The 18,693-nt window shown below is 40.2% G+C and overlaps 1 protein-coding gene and 1 long non-coding RNA gene across 4 annotated transcripts in view; one reads left to right on the plus strand and one right to left on the minus strand.

Moving 5' to 3' along the window:
- Positions 1–18,693, minus strand: part of C1H3orf67 (chromosome 1 C3orf67 homolog) — a 317,333-nt gene that overhangs the window by 129,838 nt on the left and 168,802 nt on the right. Inside the window, exon 7 of one of the 3 annotated variants that reach the window (XM_030927037.1) lies at positions 1,009–1,149. The exons of 1 other annotated variant lie outside the window; for it this stretch is intronic. In XM_030927037.1, the coding sequence (XP_030782897.1) occupies positions 1,009–1,149 (141 nt within the window). Of the gene's footprint in view, positions 1–1,008; positions 1,177–18,693 lie in introns of all 3 variants that reach the window. One more of the 3 variants, XM_030927031.1, reaches the window with a different exon arrangement.
- LOC115896436 overlaps positions 1–18,693 on the plus strand; it is a 223,519-nt gene that overhangs the window by 66,865 nt on the left and 137,961 nt on the right. The gene's annotated exons all lie outside the window — the stretch shown is intronic.

Here is an 18,693-nt window from a genome sequence, read left to right on the forward strand (position 1 = left end):
TCTGCTCCATCTTACACTTCCAACAACCTCACATCTATTTATTTATTATAAGTACTTATTTATATAAGTATAGGTTGGATACTTTCAAGATCTACTTCTTCCTCCATACATGTCCTGTGATTGCCACCATCATTTTACCTTTCATTGAAATACTGCAGTGTTTGTGAGTGTCACGTGAACCACACAGCTTTTGTGGGATAAGTGATCCAGTGGTCCATCCTAGGCCAATTAAATCAGAATCCCTGGGACACAGACATCAGAAAAATTTTTTTTGACATTAAAAATGTCTATAACCTGTAAGGAGGTTATAGGTAGTTGAGAACCACTCACCTAGACAATATTAAATTTCTTCATTTGTAAGCACTACTCATTCATTTGGTCAACAGCTCTGGTGTCTATCATAGAGGTAGAACACTAGCAGTCCTGACATGTTTTGTTTGGCCCATGGAGTGTTTTCAAAATATTTTAGACAATGTTTTAAAATTGGGAGATTTATCATAAACATTCACATATCCAGTTCCTCTTGAGAAAAATGGGAGATCTGGTGAGAATGGGCCTGCCTTTCTGAAAGGCAACACTAGCTAGAACTGAATTGTGGCTCTCCCTTCTAGACTGAGGGAGCTTCCAGTTGGCTTCAGTCCCCACCACTCCCTACAACTAACTCCCTCACAGGGGCTGAGTGTTAATTGCAATTTAATGTATTATTTGCACAGTTGTTAAAGTTACTCTTTCCCTTAATACCATAACCATTTCTCTCACTGCTGAAGTTGAAAATATTTCTATGTGTCAAATACTCAGGCAACCAGCCCACTTTATTCATTTATGTTATCCTCCTGGCCTTATTAGTAATCTGAGTTTGTAGCCCCTGGCCTGGTATGTGGCAAGTATACTCTGTTAAGTACTAAGGATATAGAAGAATGAGGGGCAATGCCCTTTTTGGAGGAAGTCACACTTTACGGGGGAGATGCAGACATATTACACTTTTAATTTAGGTGCCTGGGTGTGTACCTGATTCTGCTGATCTTAGAGGACGATGGCCTCCAAATTTTATTTCAGTTTGTCGAAGTTTAGTCATGTTTAGCAGCTGTGTGACATGTGGAACATCTGTCATTAGTTGACAGCTTCGTGGTATAACATCTGTAGGCTCATCTGTTGAAAAGGGAACATCACAGACAACTGGAAATAAAGACAAACATTCATTTTCAAAATGTAAGCCATTTCTGCTAAATGGACATATCACATAAATGAAACCAATTAAAATTAAAGATTTTAGCATATGACTTTGTATGAGTTATTCAACCTTTCAGCCCTGATTTTCTCATTTGTAAAAATGAGCATGATAATTTTACTGCTACTTCCTAGGGTAGACAGGATTAAATGAGATAAAGCTTACACTCTATGGAGCAAGTTCAGAAAACTATACAATAAATAAGAGCATGCATTGGAGATATTCCACGCTTTCTTTTCAATACTAGAGGTGTGACTTGAGCGAACTAATTAGGTATGCACCATTTAAGATTTCTAGGAGTGCATCAGCTTATTTACATGAGATCAGTAAGTACAAACATACTGAATAATTTAAGCACCCACAGCCGTTATATGGGTAAATTAATTTTTTAACTTTTTATTTTGAAATAATTTTAGACTCTTAGAAAAGTTAAAAAAAAGTTTAGAGAGCTTCCTATTACCCTTTACCCAGCTTCCTCTGTTAACATCTTACCTTTTAATATTTTCAGAATAATAGCTTATTATACTTACAATGGTATTTTATTTTAATTTCATTCATATATATTTATATGGATATTTTAATTTTCTTTTTAAAAATTGTTTTTTAATTGACAAATAGGAATTGTACATATTCATAGTGATGTTTAGATACATGTAATATATGGTGAACAGATCAGGGTAATTAGCATGTTCATCATCTCAAACATTTATCATTCCTTTTTGGTGGGTACACTCAATATCTTCCTATCTATTTGAAAGTATATAACGTATTATCGTTAACTATAGTCCTCTTACAGTGGTATTCCTCTTATCTAGCCATACATTTGTATTCTTTAACAAATCTTTCCCTAGCCCTCCCTTCCCCCTACAATTCCCAGCATCTAGTATCCTCTGTACTTCTTTTTACTTCTAAGAGATCAATTTTTTAAAGATTCCACATGAGTGAGAACATGGTATTTAACTTTCTGTTCCTGGCTTATTTCACTTAACATAAAGTCCAGTTCTATCTGTGTTGCTGCAAATGACAGGATTTCATTCTTTTTTATGGCTGAATAATATTCCATGGTGTATGTATATCACATTTTCTTTATTCATTCATCTGTTGTTGGACACCTATGTTGATTCTGTATCTAATCTATTATGAATGGTGCTGCAATAAACATGGGAGTGCAGATGTCTCTCTGTAATTTTCTTTTTAGTAAATTTTCTGTTCATGTTTGTAAGCCATTTTACTCTTAGTACATTTTTCCTATTTACTTATATGACCTCTTTTATAGTAAATATATTAAGCCTTGTCATTTGTAGCAAGTGGGAATATAAATTAGTGTTAATATCCTAGAAGGACTTTACTATGCGTACCAAAGCCTTAAAAATGTTCATACCATTTTACTCAGTAATTTCATTTTATGAATCTACTCTAAAATTAAAAAAATTAGAAACTCAAGAATCTATGCAAATAAGTGTTTATAAGTTCTGAAAAATAAACAACTTAAATTTCCAGCATTTGAGGAGTGTTAAGCACATTACATTGTTTCATGGGATGAGACTGTAAAGAGCCACAATAAATTGAATTTATGAAGATGTCTTCATGATATGGGAAAGGCTTGAGATAAGAAGTTAAATGAAAAAAAAAACATACAAAAATCTATCTCAACCATAGAAAATGAAATTATAAAATGTATGAAGGGGGTGGGTGTGGTGGCTCAAGCCTGTAATCCCAGCACTTTGGGAGGCTGAGGTGGGAGGATTTCAGGCCCAAGTTCAAGACCAGCCTGGGTAACATAGCCATACCGCATTTCTCTAAAAACAAACAAACAAACAAAAATTAGCTGGGCATAGTCCCAGCCACCCAGGAAGCTGAGGTGAGAGAATCACTTGAGCCTGGGCAGTGGAGGCTGCAGTGAGTGATGATTGCACCACTGCACTCCAGCCTGGGAGACGGAGAAAGACTCTGCCTTAAAAAAAAAAAAAAAAAAAAGTGTGAATGGCAAAAAAACTGAAAGGAAATATGCCAAATGAAACTAACTTTAGGTGGTTAACTTAAGCATAGTTTTAAATTTTATTCTTCACAATATTTTCTATATGTGTTTGATTTTTATGAGTAAAGTTTCTGTTTTTAGAATGTGGTGGAAAAATTTTGTATGCATATATGTGAATGCATGTAGTCAGGAAAATTCAACCAATCATCCCTCAAAAAACTTCCTTATGTACAATTCTCACACTTTATAAAAGCAAATAGAAGAGGTTTCTGTGCATCCTAGCCATGGCATTTTTCTAATTATATCCTAATGTCCTAATCTGAAAAAGGAAAATCAGTCATCTAACTAAAAACTTAAATGCTCATCTGCAATGCAATGATTTCTAAATGTCCTAATGCTCTAGTCATTAAAAATGCATTAGATTTACAAATATTAGTTTTCAGATGTTTTGTCCATCCATTCTTTGTCATCAACATTTAGAAAATCTATATAAGCAACTGAGCAAATGAACTCTCAAAATAGTAAACATTTACCTAACTTCAGATATATTTGACATATACCTCAAAACTCCTTTGAGATAGAAAAAGATAATTTCCATGTCAATGCCAATAATAATAAATAAAGATTTTTAAATTAGAAGATGAAGAGAATTCTGGAGGCCAGTAAAAACCTGAAATAAAATGCTGTCTTCTGAACCCTACAACAAGAATCATGAAAACTTTAGCTTATTGAGCTTGTGTGACAAGTACAAGGATACAATGGCATACAAAATTTGAAATGTATGAACACAAAACTTGAACTTACAGCTAACAAGAGACAGACAGCAAATCTCTAGTAACCATAAATGTCTAAGCTTTTATGGAAGATAGAACAAGGCAGGGACTATCACAAAACTGCAGTCTGAATCTTAAAGAAACATGGTTGACATGCAGATCAGACTTCACATTAAAAGGCTATAATCCAATCTGCATCATCCAACATCTTTCCTTTCTCTATATCTACTCTCCCTTTGCACCTAGAACTGTTTCACCACTTACTGGATTATTCTTTGAGGGAAACTGAGCAGTATAAAACCTGCAATAAAAGGAGAATTAAAAAAAAATTGGTTGATTATTTTAAAATAAAGACTAACCATTAAGCCCATCTAGAACTACTAGCTCTAAAGGTTTCTCTGAGACTTCATGGTGGAATACTTGGAAAGGGACTTTAGTCTCATTTTTGTGAAACCAAGCTATGAAAGAGCTTTAGGACCATCTATTACCTGGCAGCTGGATGTTCTGTAGCGCTAAATGGAAATTCACTCGACTTCCCACCTCACCACTAACCAATCACCACCTTTTCTATGTCCAATTACTAAGTTATTCTATTTTTAGCATATACAGCTTAATTTTCAAATAAAGGCTAAGTGTGAAAACAGAATAGACCCTACATAAACATTAAATAGCGCTTCATTGTGAGTTCACAGAAAGCATGGTCCAGTTTCATTTATTTACTCATTCTGTCATTCAACAAATATTTATTGAGGCTCTACTGTGTGCCAGGCATATGCCTAATGGCTGGGAATCTAGGGGTGAGCCAGAGTGACCCTGTCCTTGCCTCCTTGAAGCTTACACCTAGCAGAGAATAGGAAACAAAATCACAAATAATTCTTTTTTTTCAACTTTTAAGTTCAGGGGTACATGTGGAGGGTGTGCAGGTTTATTACATAGGTAAATGTGTGCCATGGTGGTTCACTGCACAGATCATTCCCATCACCCAGGTATTAAGTCCAGCATCCATTAGGTATCCTTCTTGATGCTCTCCTTTCCCCAACCCCTGACAAGCCCTAGTGCGCGTTGTCCTCCCTCCATGTGTCCATGTGTTCTTATCATTCAGTTCCCACTTATGAGAGCATGTAGTATTTGGTTTTCTCTTCCTGCATTAGTTTGCTGAGGATAATGGCTTCCAGCTCCATGTCTCTGCAAAGGACATGATCTCGTTCCATGTCATTGCTATTGCGAATAGTGCTGCAGTGAACATATGTGTGCAAGTATCCTTATAGTAGAATTATTTATAGTCCTTTGGGTATACACCTAGTTATGGGATTGCTGGGTCAAATGATATTTCTGCCTCTAGTTCTTTGAGGAATCACCACGCTGTCCTCCACAATGGATGAACTATGAACTAATTTGCACTTCCATCAACAGTGTAAAATGATTCCTTTTTCTCCACAACCTCACCAGCATCTATTTTTTTTTTTTTTTGACTTTTTAATAGTGGCCATTCTGACTAGTGTGAGATGGTATCTCACTGTGGTTTTGATTTGCATTTCTCTAATGATCAGTGATATTGAACTTTTTTTCATGTTTGTTGGCTCATGTATGGCTTCTTTTGAGAAGTGTCTGTTCATGTCCTTTGCCCACTTTTTAATGGGGTTGTTTTTTTTTCTTGTAAATTTCTTAAGTTCCTTGTAGACTCTGAATATTGAACCTTTGCCAGATGGATAGGTTGCAAAAATAGTCTCCCGTTCTCTATGTTGTCTGTTCACTCTGATGATAGTTTCTTTTGCTGTGCAGAAGCTCTTTAGTTTAACAGAGCCCATTTGTCTATTTTGAAATGCTTTTGTTGCAATTGCTTTTGGCATTTTCATCATGAAATCTTTGCACATGCCTGTGTCCTGAGTGGACAAATCTTTGCCTGTGTCTATGTCCTGAATGCCCAGATTTTCTTCTAGGGTTTTAAGTTTTGGGTTTTACATTTAAGTCTTTAATCCATCTTGAGTTGATTTTTGTATATGGTGTAAGAAAGGAGTCCAGCTTCAATCTCATGCATATGGCTAACCAGTTATCCCAGCACCATTTATTGAATAGGCAGTCTTTCCCCCATTCATTGATTTTGTCAACTTTGTTGAAGATCAGATGGCTGTAGATGTGTGGCCTTATTTCTAGGCTCTCTATTCTCTTCCATTGGTCTATGTGCCTGTTTTTGTACCAGTACCATGCTCTTTTGGTTATTGTAGACTTGAAGCATAGATTGAAGTTGGATAGTGTGATGCCTCCAGCTTTGTTTTTTGCTTAAGATTGTCTTGGCTATACAGGCTCTTTTTTGGTTCCATATGAATTTTAAAGTAGTTTCTTTCTAATTCTGCGAAGAATGTCAATGGCAATTTAATGGGAATAGCATTGAATCTATAAATTACTTTGGGCAGTATGGCCATTTTCATGGTATTGATTCTTCCTATCCACGAGCATGGAATGTTTTTCCATTTGTTTGTGTCCTATCTGATTTCTCTGAGAGTGGATTGTAGTCCTCCTTGAAGAGGTCCTTCAATTCCCTTGTTAGTTGTATTCCCAGATATTTTATTTTTTCTGTGCCAGTTGTGAATGGGAGTTCATTCATGATTTGGCTCTCTGCTTGCCTGTTGTTGGTGTATAGGAATGCTAGCAATGTTTGCATGTTGATTTTGTATCCTGAGATTTTGCAGAAGTTGCTTATCAGCTTAAAAAGCTTTGGGCTGAGATGATGCAGTTTTCTAGATATAGGATCATGTCATCTGCAAAAAGATAATTTGACTTCCTCTCTTCCTATTTGAATACTCCTTTTTTTCTCTTGCCTGATTGCCCTGGCCAGAACTTCCAATATTACGTGGCATAGAAGTGGTGAGAGAGGGCATTCTTGTCTTGTGCTGGTTTCCAAGGGGAATGCTTTCAGCTTTTGCCCATTCAGTATGATACTGGCTGTGGGTTTGTCATATATAGTTCTTATTATTTTGAGGTGTGTTTCTTCAACACCTAGTTTATTGAGAGTTTTTAATATGAAGGAATGTTGAATTTTACCAAATGACTTTTCTGCACCTATTAAGATAATCATGTGGTTTTTGTCTTTGGTTCTGTGTATGTGATGAATGACATTTATTGATTTGTGTATGTTGAACTAACCTTGCATACTGGGGATAAAGCCAATTTGATTGTGGCAGACAAGCTTTTTGGTAAGCTGCTGGATTTGGTTTGCCAATATTTTTGTGAAGATTTTTGCATCAATGTTCATCAAGGATATTGGCCTTAAGTTTTCTTTTTTTGTTGTATATCTGCCAGGTTTTGGTATCAGAATGATGGCCTCATAGAACAAGTTAGGGAGGAGTCCCTTATTTTCAATGATTTGGAATAGTTTTATTAGAAATGGTACCAGCTCTTTTTTTTAACCTCTGGCAGAATCCAGGTGTGAATCCGTCTGTTCCTGGGCTTTTCTTTTTTTTTTGGCTGGTAGGCTGTTTATTAGAGCCTGCATTAGTCTGTTTTCATGCTGCTGATAAAGACATACCTGAGGCTTGGCAATTTACAAAAGAAAGAGGTTTAATGGAGAACTCACACCTCCACATGGCTAGAGAGGCCTCACAATCATGGTGGAAGGAAAAGGAGCAAGTCATCTCTTACAAAGATAGCAGCAGGCAAAAAAAAGCTTGTGCAGGGAAACTCCCCCTTTTAAAATGATCAGATCTCATGAGACTTATTTGCTATCATGAGAACAGCATAGGAAGTACCTGCCCCCATGATGCAATTACCTCCTACTGAGTCCCTCCCACAACACGTGGGAATTCAAGATGAGATCTGGGTAGGGACACAGTGAAACCATATCATTCCCCCCTCGGCCCCTCCCAAATCTCATGTTCTCACATTTCAAAACCAATTATGCCTTCCCAACAGTCCCCCAAAGTCTTAACTCATTTCAGCATTAACTCAAAAAGACCACAGTCCAAAGTCTCTTCTGAGACAAGGCAAGTCCCTTCTGCCTATGAGCCTGTAAAATCAAAAGCAAGTTAGTTATTTTCTAGATACAACAGGGGTACAGGTACTGAGTAAAAACAGCCATTCCAAATGAGAGAAATTGGCCAAAACAAAGAAGCTACAGGCCCCATGCAAGTCCAAAATCCAGCAGGGCAGTCAAATCTCAAAGATCCAAAATGATCTCCTTTGACTCCACGTCTCACATTCAGGACACACTGATGCAAGAGGTGTGTTCCCATGGCCTTTGGCAGCTCCGGCCCTGTGGCTCTGCAGGGCATAGTCCCCATCCTAGATGCTTTCATGGGCTGTTGTTTGCGAGTTTTCCAGGCACACAGTGCAAGTTGTTGGTGGATCTACCATTCTGTGGTTTTGGAGGATGGTAGCCCTCTTCTTACAGCTCCACTGGGTGGTGCTCCAGTAGGGAGTTTGTGTGGTGATCCCACACTTCCCTTCTGCACTGCCCTAGCAGAGGTTCTCATGAGGGCCCTGCCCCTGCAACAAACTTGTGCCTGGGCATCTAGGCATTTCCATATATCCTCTGAAATCAAGGCAGAGGTTCCCAAACCTCAATACTTGACCTCTGTGCACTTGCAGGCTCAACACTGTGTGGAAGCTGCCATGGCTTTGGGCTTGCACCTTCTGAAGCCATGGCCCAAGCTCTATGTTGGCCCCTTGTAGCCATGGCTGGAGTAGCCGGGTCACAGTGCACCAAGTTCCTAGGCTGCACACAACATGGCAACTCTGGTCCTGGCCCATGAAACCACTTTTTCCTCCTAGGCCTTAGGGCCTGTGATGGGAGGGGCTTCCAAGAAGATCTCTGATATGCCCTAGAGACATATTCCCCATTGTCTTAGGGGCTAACATTCGGATCCTCATCACTTATGCAAATTTCTGCAGCCAGCTGGCTTGAATTTCTCCTCAGAAAATGGGATTTTCTTTTCTATCGCATTGTCAGGCTGCAACTTTTCAGAACTTTCATGTTCTGCTTCCCTTTTAAAACTGAATGCCTTTAACAGCACCCAAGTCACCTCTTTAATGCTTTGCTGCTTAGAAATTTCTTCTGCCAGATACCCTAAATCATCTCTCTCAAGGTCAAAGTTCCACAAATCTCTAGGGCATGGGCGAAATGCCACCAGTCTCTCTGCTAAAACATAACAAAAGTCAACTTTGCTCCAGTTCCCAAGTTCCTCATTTCCTTCTGAGACCACCTCAGCCTGGACTTTGTTGTTCATATCGCTATCAGCATTTTGGTTAAAGCCATTCAACAAGTGTTTAGCAAGCTCTAAACTTTCCCACATTTTCGTTTCTTCTTCTAGGCATTCCTGTTAGTTCCAAAGTTGCTTCCACATTTTCAGGTATCTTTTCAGCAGTGCCCCAACTCTATTAGTACCAATGTACTGTATTAGGCTGTTTTCATGCTACTGATAAAGAAATACCCGAGACTGGGCAATTTACAAAAGAAAGAGGCTTAATGGGGAACTCACATTTCCACATGGCTGGGGAGGCCTCAAAATCATGGTGGAAGGCAAGGAGGAGCAAGTGACATCTTACATGGATGGCAGCAGGCAAAAAGAATTTGTCTAGGGAAACTCCCCTTTTTAAAACCATCAGATCTTGTGAGACTTATTCGCTGTTACAAGAACAGCACAAGAACAACTTGCCCCCATGATTCAATTACCTCCTACCAGGTCCCTCCCACAACATGTGGGAATTCAAGATGAGATTTGGGTGGGGACACAGCCAAACCGTATCACTGCTTCAATTTCAGAACTCATTATTGGTCTATTCAGGGACTCAGTTTCTTCCTGGTTCACTCTTGGGAGGGTGTATGTGTCCATGAATTTATCCATTTCTACTAGATTTTCAAGTTTATGTGCATAGATGTTTATAGTATTCTCTGATAGTTGTTTGTATTTCTGTGGGGTCAGTGGTTATCATTTCTGCTCATGTTTATTTGATTCACTTCTCTTTTCATCTTTATTACTCTAGCTAGTGGTCTATCTACTTTATTAATCTTTTTCAAGAAACCAGCTTCTGGATTTGTTGATTTTTTGAAGGGTATTTTGTGTATCTATCTCCTTCAGTTCAGCTCTGATCTTGGTTATTTCTTGTCTCCTGCTAGCTTCAGGGTTTGTTTGCTCTTGTTTCTCTAGTTCTTTTCACTGTGATTTAGCTTGTTAACTTGTGATCTTTCTAGCTTTTTGATGTGGGCATTTAGTGTTATAAATTTCCCTCTTAACAGTGCTTTAGCTGCATCCCAGAAATTCTGCTACATTGTCTCTTTGTTCTCATTAGTTTCAAAAAACTTCCTGATTTATGCCTTAATTCCATTATTTACCCAAGAGTAACTCAGGAGCTGGTTGTTCAATTTCCATGTAGTTGTGTAGTTTTGACTGAATTTCTTAATCTTGAATTCTAATTTGGTTGTGCTGTTGTCTGAGGGACTGTTTGTTATGATTTCAGTTCTTCTGCATTTGCTGAGGAGTGTTTTACTTCAGATTTATGTGATCAATTTTAGAGTGAGTGTCATGTGGGGATGAGAAGAAGGTATATGCTGTTGTTTTTGGGTGGAGAGTTCTGTAGATATCTATCAGGTCCACTTGATCCAGAGGTGGGTTCAGGTCCTAAATATCTTTGTGAATTTTTTGCTTTGATGATCTGTCTAATATTGTCAGCAGGGTGTTAAAGTCTCCCATTATTATTGTATGGGAGTCTAAGTCTCTTTGAAAGTCTCTAAGAACTTGCTTTATGAATCTGCATGCTCCTGTATTGGGTACATATATATTTGGGATAGTTAGCACTTCTTGAATTGAACCCTTTATCACTACATAATGCCCTTCTTTGTCTTTTTCGATATTTGTTGGTTTAAAGTCTGTTTTGTCAGAAACTAGGATTGCAACCCCTGCTTTTTTCTGTTTTCCATTTGCTCGGTAAATTTTCCTCCATTCCTTTATTTTAAGCCTATGTGTGAGTGTCTTTGCACATGAGATAGGTCTCTTGAAGGCAGCATACCATGAATCTTGGCTCATTATCCAGCTGGCCATTGTGTCTTTTATTTGGGACACAAAGTCCATTTAAATTTAAGGTTAGTATTGTTACATGGGAATTTGATCCTGTCATTATGATGATAGCTGGTTATTTTGCAGATTTGTTTATGTGATTGCTTCACAGTGTCACTGGTCTGTGTACTTCAGATACACAGGTACTTCAGTGTGTTTTTTGTAGTGGCTGGTAATGGTCTTTCCTTTCCATATTTAGTGTTTCCTTCAGAAGTGCTTGTGAGGCAGGCCTTGTGGTGATGAATTCCCTCAGCATTTGCTTGTCTGAAAAGTATCTTATTTCTTTTCACTTATGAAGCTTAGTTTGGCCAGATATGAAATTCTGGGTTGGAAATTCTTTTCTTAAGAATGTTGAATTTGTTCCCCAGTCTCTTCTGACTTGCAGGGTTTCTGCTGGGAGGTCTGCTGTTAGTCTGATGGGCTTCCCTTTGTAGGTGAACTGGCCTTGCCCTCTGACTGACCTTAACATTTTCTCTTTCATTTTGACCTTGGAGAATCTGATGATTATGTGCCCTGGTATTGATTGTTTCATGGAGTATCTTATTGGGGTTCTCTGCATTTCCTGAATTTGAATGTTGGCCTGGCTTATTAGGTTGGGGAACTTCTCCTGGATGATATCTTGAAGTATGTTTTCCAAGTTGGTTCCATCTCCCAGTCTCTTTCAGGTACCTCAGTCAGTTGTAAGTTCAGTCTCTTTCCATAATCCCCATATTTCTTGGAGGTTTTGTTCATTCCTTTTTTTTTTCTCTATTCTTGTCTGCCTTTCTTATTTCAGAGAGATAGTCTTCAAGCTCTGAGATTCTTTCCTCCACTTGGTCTATTCTGTTACTTTTTTTTTTTCTTTTTTCAGACAGTGTCTCACTTTGTTGCCCAGGCTGCAGTGCAGTGTGTGATCTCATCTCACAGTAACCTCTGCCTCCCAGGTTCAAGTGATTCTCCTGCCTTAGCCTCCCAAGTAACTGGAACTACATAAGTGCATCACTATGTCTGGTTAATTTTTGTATTTTTAGTAGAGACAGGGTTTCACTATGTTGGCCAGTCTGGTTTCAAACTCCTGAGCTCAAGTGATCCACATGCTTCGGCTTCCCAAAGTGCTGAGATTATAGGTGTGAGCCACTGTACCTGGCCTGCAATTGATACTTGTGATTGCATTGTGAAGTTCTCATGTTGTGTTTTTCAGCTCCATCAGTTCAGTTATGTTCCTCCTTAAACTGGCTATTTTGGCTATCAGCTCCTGTATTGTTTTATCATGATTCTTAGCTTCTTTGCATTGGGTTACAACATGCTCCTTTAGCTCAGCGAAGTTCATTATTACCCACCTTCTGAAGCCTACTTCTGTTAGTTTAGTCATCTCAGCCTCAGCCCCATTTTGTGCCATTCTGGAGAGCTGTTGTTGTCATGTGGAGGAAACTAGGAACTCTGGCTTTTTGAGTTTTCAGTGTTTTTGTGTTGATTGTTTCTCATCTTTGTGGATTTATCTACCTTTGATCTTTGAGATTGCTCATCTTTGAGTTGGATTTTTGTGGGGTCCTTTTTGTTTACGTTATTGTTGTTGTTTTCTCTTTGTTTTTAACAGTCAGGCTATTCTTCCATAGGGCTGCTGTGCTTTTCTGAGGTCCGCTCCAGACCCTAGTTGCCTCAGCTTTTCCCATACCAAGGTATCACCAGTGAAGGCCATGAAACAGCAAAAATACCAGCCTGCTCCTTCCTCTGGAATCTCTATCCCAGGGGGTACTGACATGTTGCCAGCCTGAACTGCACCTGTAGGAGGAGGCTGGAGACCCCTGTTGGGAGGTCTCATCCAGTTAGAAGCAACAGGATCAGGGACCCACTTAAAAAAGCAGTTGGCTGCTTTCTGGTAGTGCAGCTGTGCTGCGTTGTGGGGGACCCTTCCTTGTCCAGACCGTCTGGACTCTCCAGAGCTGACAGGTTGGAACGGCTGAGTTGCCCAAACCATAGAGATGGTGGCTGCCCCTCCCGCTGGGAACTCAGTCCTTCTCAGGCAGACTCACGCCTGTTGCTGCTGGCTGGCTGGAATTCCAAGCCAGTAGGTCTTAATTTGTGAGGCACTGTGGAAGTGGGGCCTGCAGAACATCTGCTTGGCTCCCTGGATTCAGTTCCCTTCCTAGGGATGGATCTCCCATCTTGCTGAGAATCCCAGGGGTGGAGTATGCAAAACTCCTGGGTCTCTGTGTGTGCCTGAGTGGCTGCTCTGCTGGGACTCCACACAGTTCTGTGTATTGGACCCAATACCCTGGTGGCATGGGCTTATGAGGGGATCTCCTAATCTGCTGGTTGCAAAGTTCCGCGGGAGGTGTGTGGTTTCCTGGGCAGGACTGCACAATCACTCACCGCTTCCCTTGGCTGGGGTGGGGGTACCTTTGGCTTCATGCCACTCCCGGGTGGGCCATCACCCCACCCTGCTTTTTTTCATTCTCTGTGGGTCAAGCTGTTTGACTAGTCAGCAATGTGAGAACCTGGATATTTCAGTTGAGGGTGCTGAATTCACTTGCCACTTTCATTCCTCTCCATGAGTGCCACAGACAACAGCTGCTTCTAATCAGCCATCCTGGCCCTCTCTCCCCACAGATAATTCTTTAATTAAAATTTTGCTAAGTACTCTGAAGGAAAAGTTCAAGGTGAAGAAATAGCATAATGGGGGAATCTAATAGCATAAGGTGTCAGGGAAAGTCTTGTGTGAAAAAGAGACATTTAAGCTGAGTCATAAGATAAGTAGAAGGTAGCCTGATAAAATGGGTGGGAGTGATCAGTGAGGTGAAAGGAATAGATCATCGAAGACTGTGAAGGCAGAAGGACTCTGGTGCATTCTAGGAACTGAGATAAAGTTCTGCCAAAGGATTGCGAGCCTGGAAGTGAATGATGGGAGAATCCTAATGATATATTTAGTACAGCACCTGGTTTAAAGGGGATGCAAAGTAATCCCCTTATGGACGAAAGCCCCTTAATAACAGGCTGGACTAGATTAAATGCAGCTGCTATGTTTTCCCTTTTTTCCTTTGGTTAGTCTTTGTTCAGCTATATCCTGAAAAGTACTCCATACACATTTTATTTGGATACTACAACTTTCTCCCAGATAGCAAATAACAAATCAATCAGATATTAAGGGACCAGGGCCTGTCTGCATTGTTCTTTCAGATGTGTTCTATCTTCTGGAAGGGACTGTGTATGGAAACATACAGACTGCCTGACTAACATCTAGATAAGGACATAGCTGAATCTAAACTGCTTTTGCTAACAAATCTGAAAGCACATAATGTTGGCTGGAATGGCCAGTTGAGAATGGCTAAATGGCACATGAAAGAGAAGGCTATGAGAAGCTGACAGCTCATGCAGCATCCAAGCACCACCAGATGGTGGGTTTTTTGATGTCTTTGCTCCCAATATGAGGTAGTGTATTATTGGAATGTTTGAGTGACTTTGTAACCCTGTTCCCCTTTCTTTGGCCATAAAGCCATCATAAAATGATCCATTCTGTAGGTGTTTAATATATTTGATGAGGATCTTAACTAGCTGTAAGAATTAAGTCATCATTTTTAACACACATGTAAAGCACTGTATGCATTAAAAATCATCATCCCCATTTTATTAAGGCTTGTAAGGAGTGAGATTTACAGATCAGTTTTGGTATACACCGCCTTCTAATTAATGTAGTTTAAATAATGACTAATTTTGTAATAGTTCGTTGGTCTCAGACTCATCTACATTCATCTTATTTATTTGGTTATAGCCTGCAGTGCCTAGCACAGTGCTTTAGTTATATGGAATTTCACCTCTCTGAAACACCAGTGAGGGCCAAGTATAAAACACAAAGTTCTCTGCCAAAATATTGCCATAAAGTGTGTTCATTTTTTGTTCATTCACTCATTCATTTGCCATGTAACTATCAGATTTTCTCTGAGTTTGCTATACAATGCTGGAAAATATTAAGAAGCAGTATATTATAGCACAGGCTCTGGGGCAAGGCATCCTGGGTTCATATTCTGGCTCAACCACTTATTAGCTGTGTGACCTTGGCACAATAACTTTACCTTGTTGTATGTACCCTGCTCTCCTTATCTGTAAATCATGGACACAAAAATAGAATTTACCTCAAAGGGCTATTGTGACGATTAAATGAGGTTTAAGTAATTATTAATGTAATGAGTGGATAAGAATAGTGCCTGGTCCAACTCCCAGCGCGAGCGACACAGAAGACCGGTGATTTCTGCATTTTCAACTGAGGTACTGGGGTCATCTCACTAGGGAGTGCCGGACAATCGGTGCTGGTCAGCTGCTGCAGCCTGACCAGCGAGAGCTGAAGCAGGGCCAGGCATCGCCTCACCTGGGAAGCGCAAGGGGGAAGGGAATCCCTTTTCCTAGCCAGGGGAACTGAGACACACAACACCTGGAAAATCGGGTAACTCCCACCCCAATACTGCGCTTTAAGCAAACGGGCACACCAGAAGAATATATCGCTCACCTGGCCGGGAGGGTCCCACACCAACGGAGCCTCCCTCATTGCTAACACAGCAGTCTGCGGCGATCTAACCGCAAGGCAGCAGTGAGGCTGGGGGAGGGGCGCCCGCCATTGCTGAGGCTTAAGTAGGTAAACAAAGCCGCTGGGAAGCTCGAACTGGGTGGAGCTCACAGCAGCTCAAGGAAACCTGCCTGTCTCTGTAGACTCCACCTCTGGGGACAGGGCACAGCTAAAAAAACAACAGGGGAAGCAGCAGAGGCCTGAGCACACGCGAACGACTCTGTCTGACAGCTTTGAAGAGAGCAGTGGATCTCCCAACACGGAGGTTGAGATCTGAGAACGGACAGACTGCCTGCTCAAGTGGGTCCCTGACCCCTGAGTAGCCTAACTGGGAGACATCCCCCACTAGGGGCAGTCTGACACCCCACACCTCACAGGGTGGAGTACACCCCTGAGAGGAAGCTTCCAAACTAAGAATCAGACAGGTACACTCGCTGTTCAGCAATATTCTATCTTCTGCAATCTCTGCTGCTGATACCCAGGCAAACAGGGTCTGGAGTGGACTTCAAGCAATCTCCAACAGACCTATAGCTGAGGGTCCTGACTGGCAGAAGGAAAACTATCAAACAGGAAGGACACCTATACCAAAACCCCATCAGTATGTCACCATCATCAAAGACCAGAGACAGATAAAAACACAAAGATGGGGAAAAAGCAGGGCAGAAAAGCTGGAAATTCAAAAAAATAAGAGCGCATCTCCCCCTGCAAAGGAGCGCAGCCCATCGCCAGCAACGGATCAAAGCTGGTCAGAGAATGACTTTGACGAGATGAGAGAAGAAGACTTCAGTCCATCAAACTTCTCAGAGCTAAAGGAGGAATTACGTACCCAGCACAAAGAAACTAAAAATCTTGAAAAAAGAGTGGAAGAATTGACAGCTAGAATAATTAATGCAGAGAAGGTCATAAATGAAATGACAGAGATGAAAACCATGACACGAGAAATACGTGACAAATGCACCAGCTTCAGTAACCGACTTGATCAACTGGAAGAAAGAGTATCAGCGATTGAGGATCAAATGAATGAAATGAAGCGAGAAGAGAAACCAAAAGAAAAAAGAAGAAAAAGAAATGAACAAAGCCTGCAAGAAGTATGGGATTATGTAAAAAGACCAAATCTACGTCTGATTGGGGTGCCTGAAAGTGAGGGGGAAAATGGAACCAAGTTGGAAAACACTCTTCAGGATATCATCCAGGAGAACTTCCCCAACCTAGTAGGGCAGGCCAACATTCAAATTCAGGAAATACAGAGAATGCCACAAAGATACTCCTCGAGAAGAGCAACTCCAAGACACATAATTGCCAGATTCACCAAAGTTGAAATGAAAGAAAAAATCTTAAGGGCAGCCAGAGAGAAAGGTCGGGTTACCCACAAAGGGAAGCCCATCAGACTAACAGCAGATCTCTCGGCAGAAACTCTACAAGCCGGAAGAGAGTGGGGGCCAATATTCAACGTTCTTAAAGAAAAGAATTTTCAACCCAGAATTTCATATCCAGCCAAACGAAGTTTCATAAGTGAAGGAGAAATAAAATCCTTTACAGATAAGCAAATGCTTAGAGATTTTGTCACCATCAGGCCTGACTTACAAGAGACCCTGAAGGAAGCCCTAAACATGGAAAGGAACAACCGGTACCAGCCATTGCAAAAACATGCCAAAATCTAAAGACCATCGAGGCTAGGAAGAAACTGCATCAACTAACGAGCAAAATAACCAGTTGATATCATAATGGCAGGATCAAGTTCACACATAACAATATTAACCTTAAATATAAATGGGCTAAATCCTCCAATTAAAAGACACAGACTGGCAAACTGGATAAAGAGTCAAGACCCATCAGTCTGCTGTATTCAGGAGACCCATCTCACATGCAGAGACATACATAGGCTCAAAATAAAGGGATGGAGGAAGATCTACCAAGCAAATGGAGAACAAAAAAAAGCAGGGGTTGCAATCCTAGTCTCTGATAAAACAGACTTTAAACCATCAAAGATCAAAAGAGACAAAGAAGGCCATTACATAATGGTAAAGGGATCAATTCAACAGGAAGAGCTAACTCTCCTAAATATATATGCACCAAATACAGGAGCACCCAGATTCATAAAGCAAGTCCTTAGAGACTTACAAAGAGACATACACTCCCATACAATAATAATGGGAGACTTCAACACTCCACTGTCAACATTAGACAGATCAATGAGACAGAAAGTTAACAAGGATATCCAGGAATTGAACTCATCTCTGCACCAATAGAACTCTCCACCCCAAATCAACAGAATATACATTCTTCTCAGCACCACATCGCACTTATTCCAAAATTGACCACATAATTGGAAGTAAAGCACTCCTCAGCAAATGTAAAAGAACAGAAATTATAACAAACTGTCTCTCAGACCACAGTGCAATCAAACTAGAACTCAGGACTAAGAAACTCAATCAAAACCGCTCAACTACATGGAAACTGAACAACCTGCTCCTGAATGACTACTCGGTACATAACGAAATGAAAGCAGAAATAAAGATGTTCTTTGAAACCAATGAGAACAAAGATACAACATACCAGAATCTCTGGGACACATTTAAAGCAGTGTGTAGAGGGAAATTTATAGCACTAAATGCCCACAAGAGAAAGCAGGAAAGATCTAAAATTGACACTCTAACATCACAATTAAAAGAACTAGAGAGGCAAGAGCAAACACATTCAAAAGCTAGCAGAAGGCAAGAAATAACTAAGATCAGAGCAGAACTGAAGGAGATAGAGACACAAAAAACCCTCCAAAAAATCAATGAATCCAGGAGTTGGTGTTTTGAAAAGATCAACAAAATTGACAGACCACTAGCAAGACTAATAAAGAAGAAAAGAGAGAGGAATCAAATAGATGCAATAAAAAATGATAAAGGGGATATCACCACCGACCCCACAGAAATACAAACTACCATCAGAGAATACTATAAACACCTCTACGCAAATAAACTAGAAAATCTAGAAGAAATGGATAATTTCCTGGACACTTACACTCTCCCAAGACTAAACCAGGAAGAAGTCGAATCCCTAAATAGACCAATAGCAGGCTCTGAAATTGAGGCAACAATTAATAGCCTACCCACCAAAAAAAGTCCAGGACCAGATGG

The sequence above is a fragment of the Rhinopithecus roxellana genome, chromosome 1, assembly GCF_007565055.1.
Source record: "Rhinopithecus roxellana isolate Shanxi Qingling chromosome 1, ASM756505v1, whole genome shotgun sequence".
Taxonomy (NCBI): domain Eukaryota; kingdom Metazoa; phylum Chordata; class Mammalia; order Primates; family Cercopithecidae; genus Rhinopithecus; species Rhinopithecus roxellana.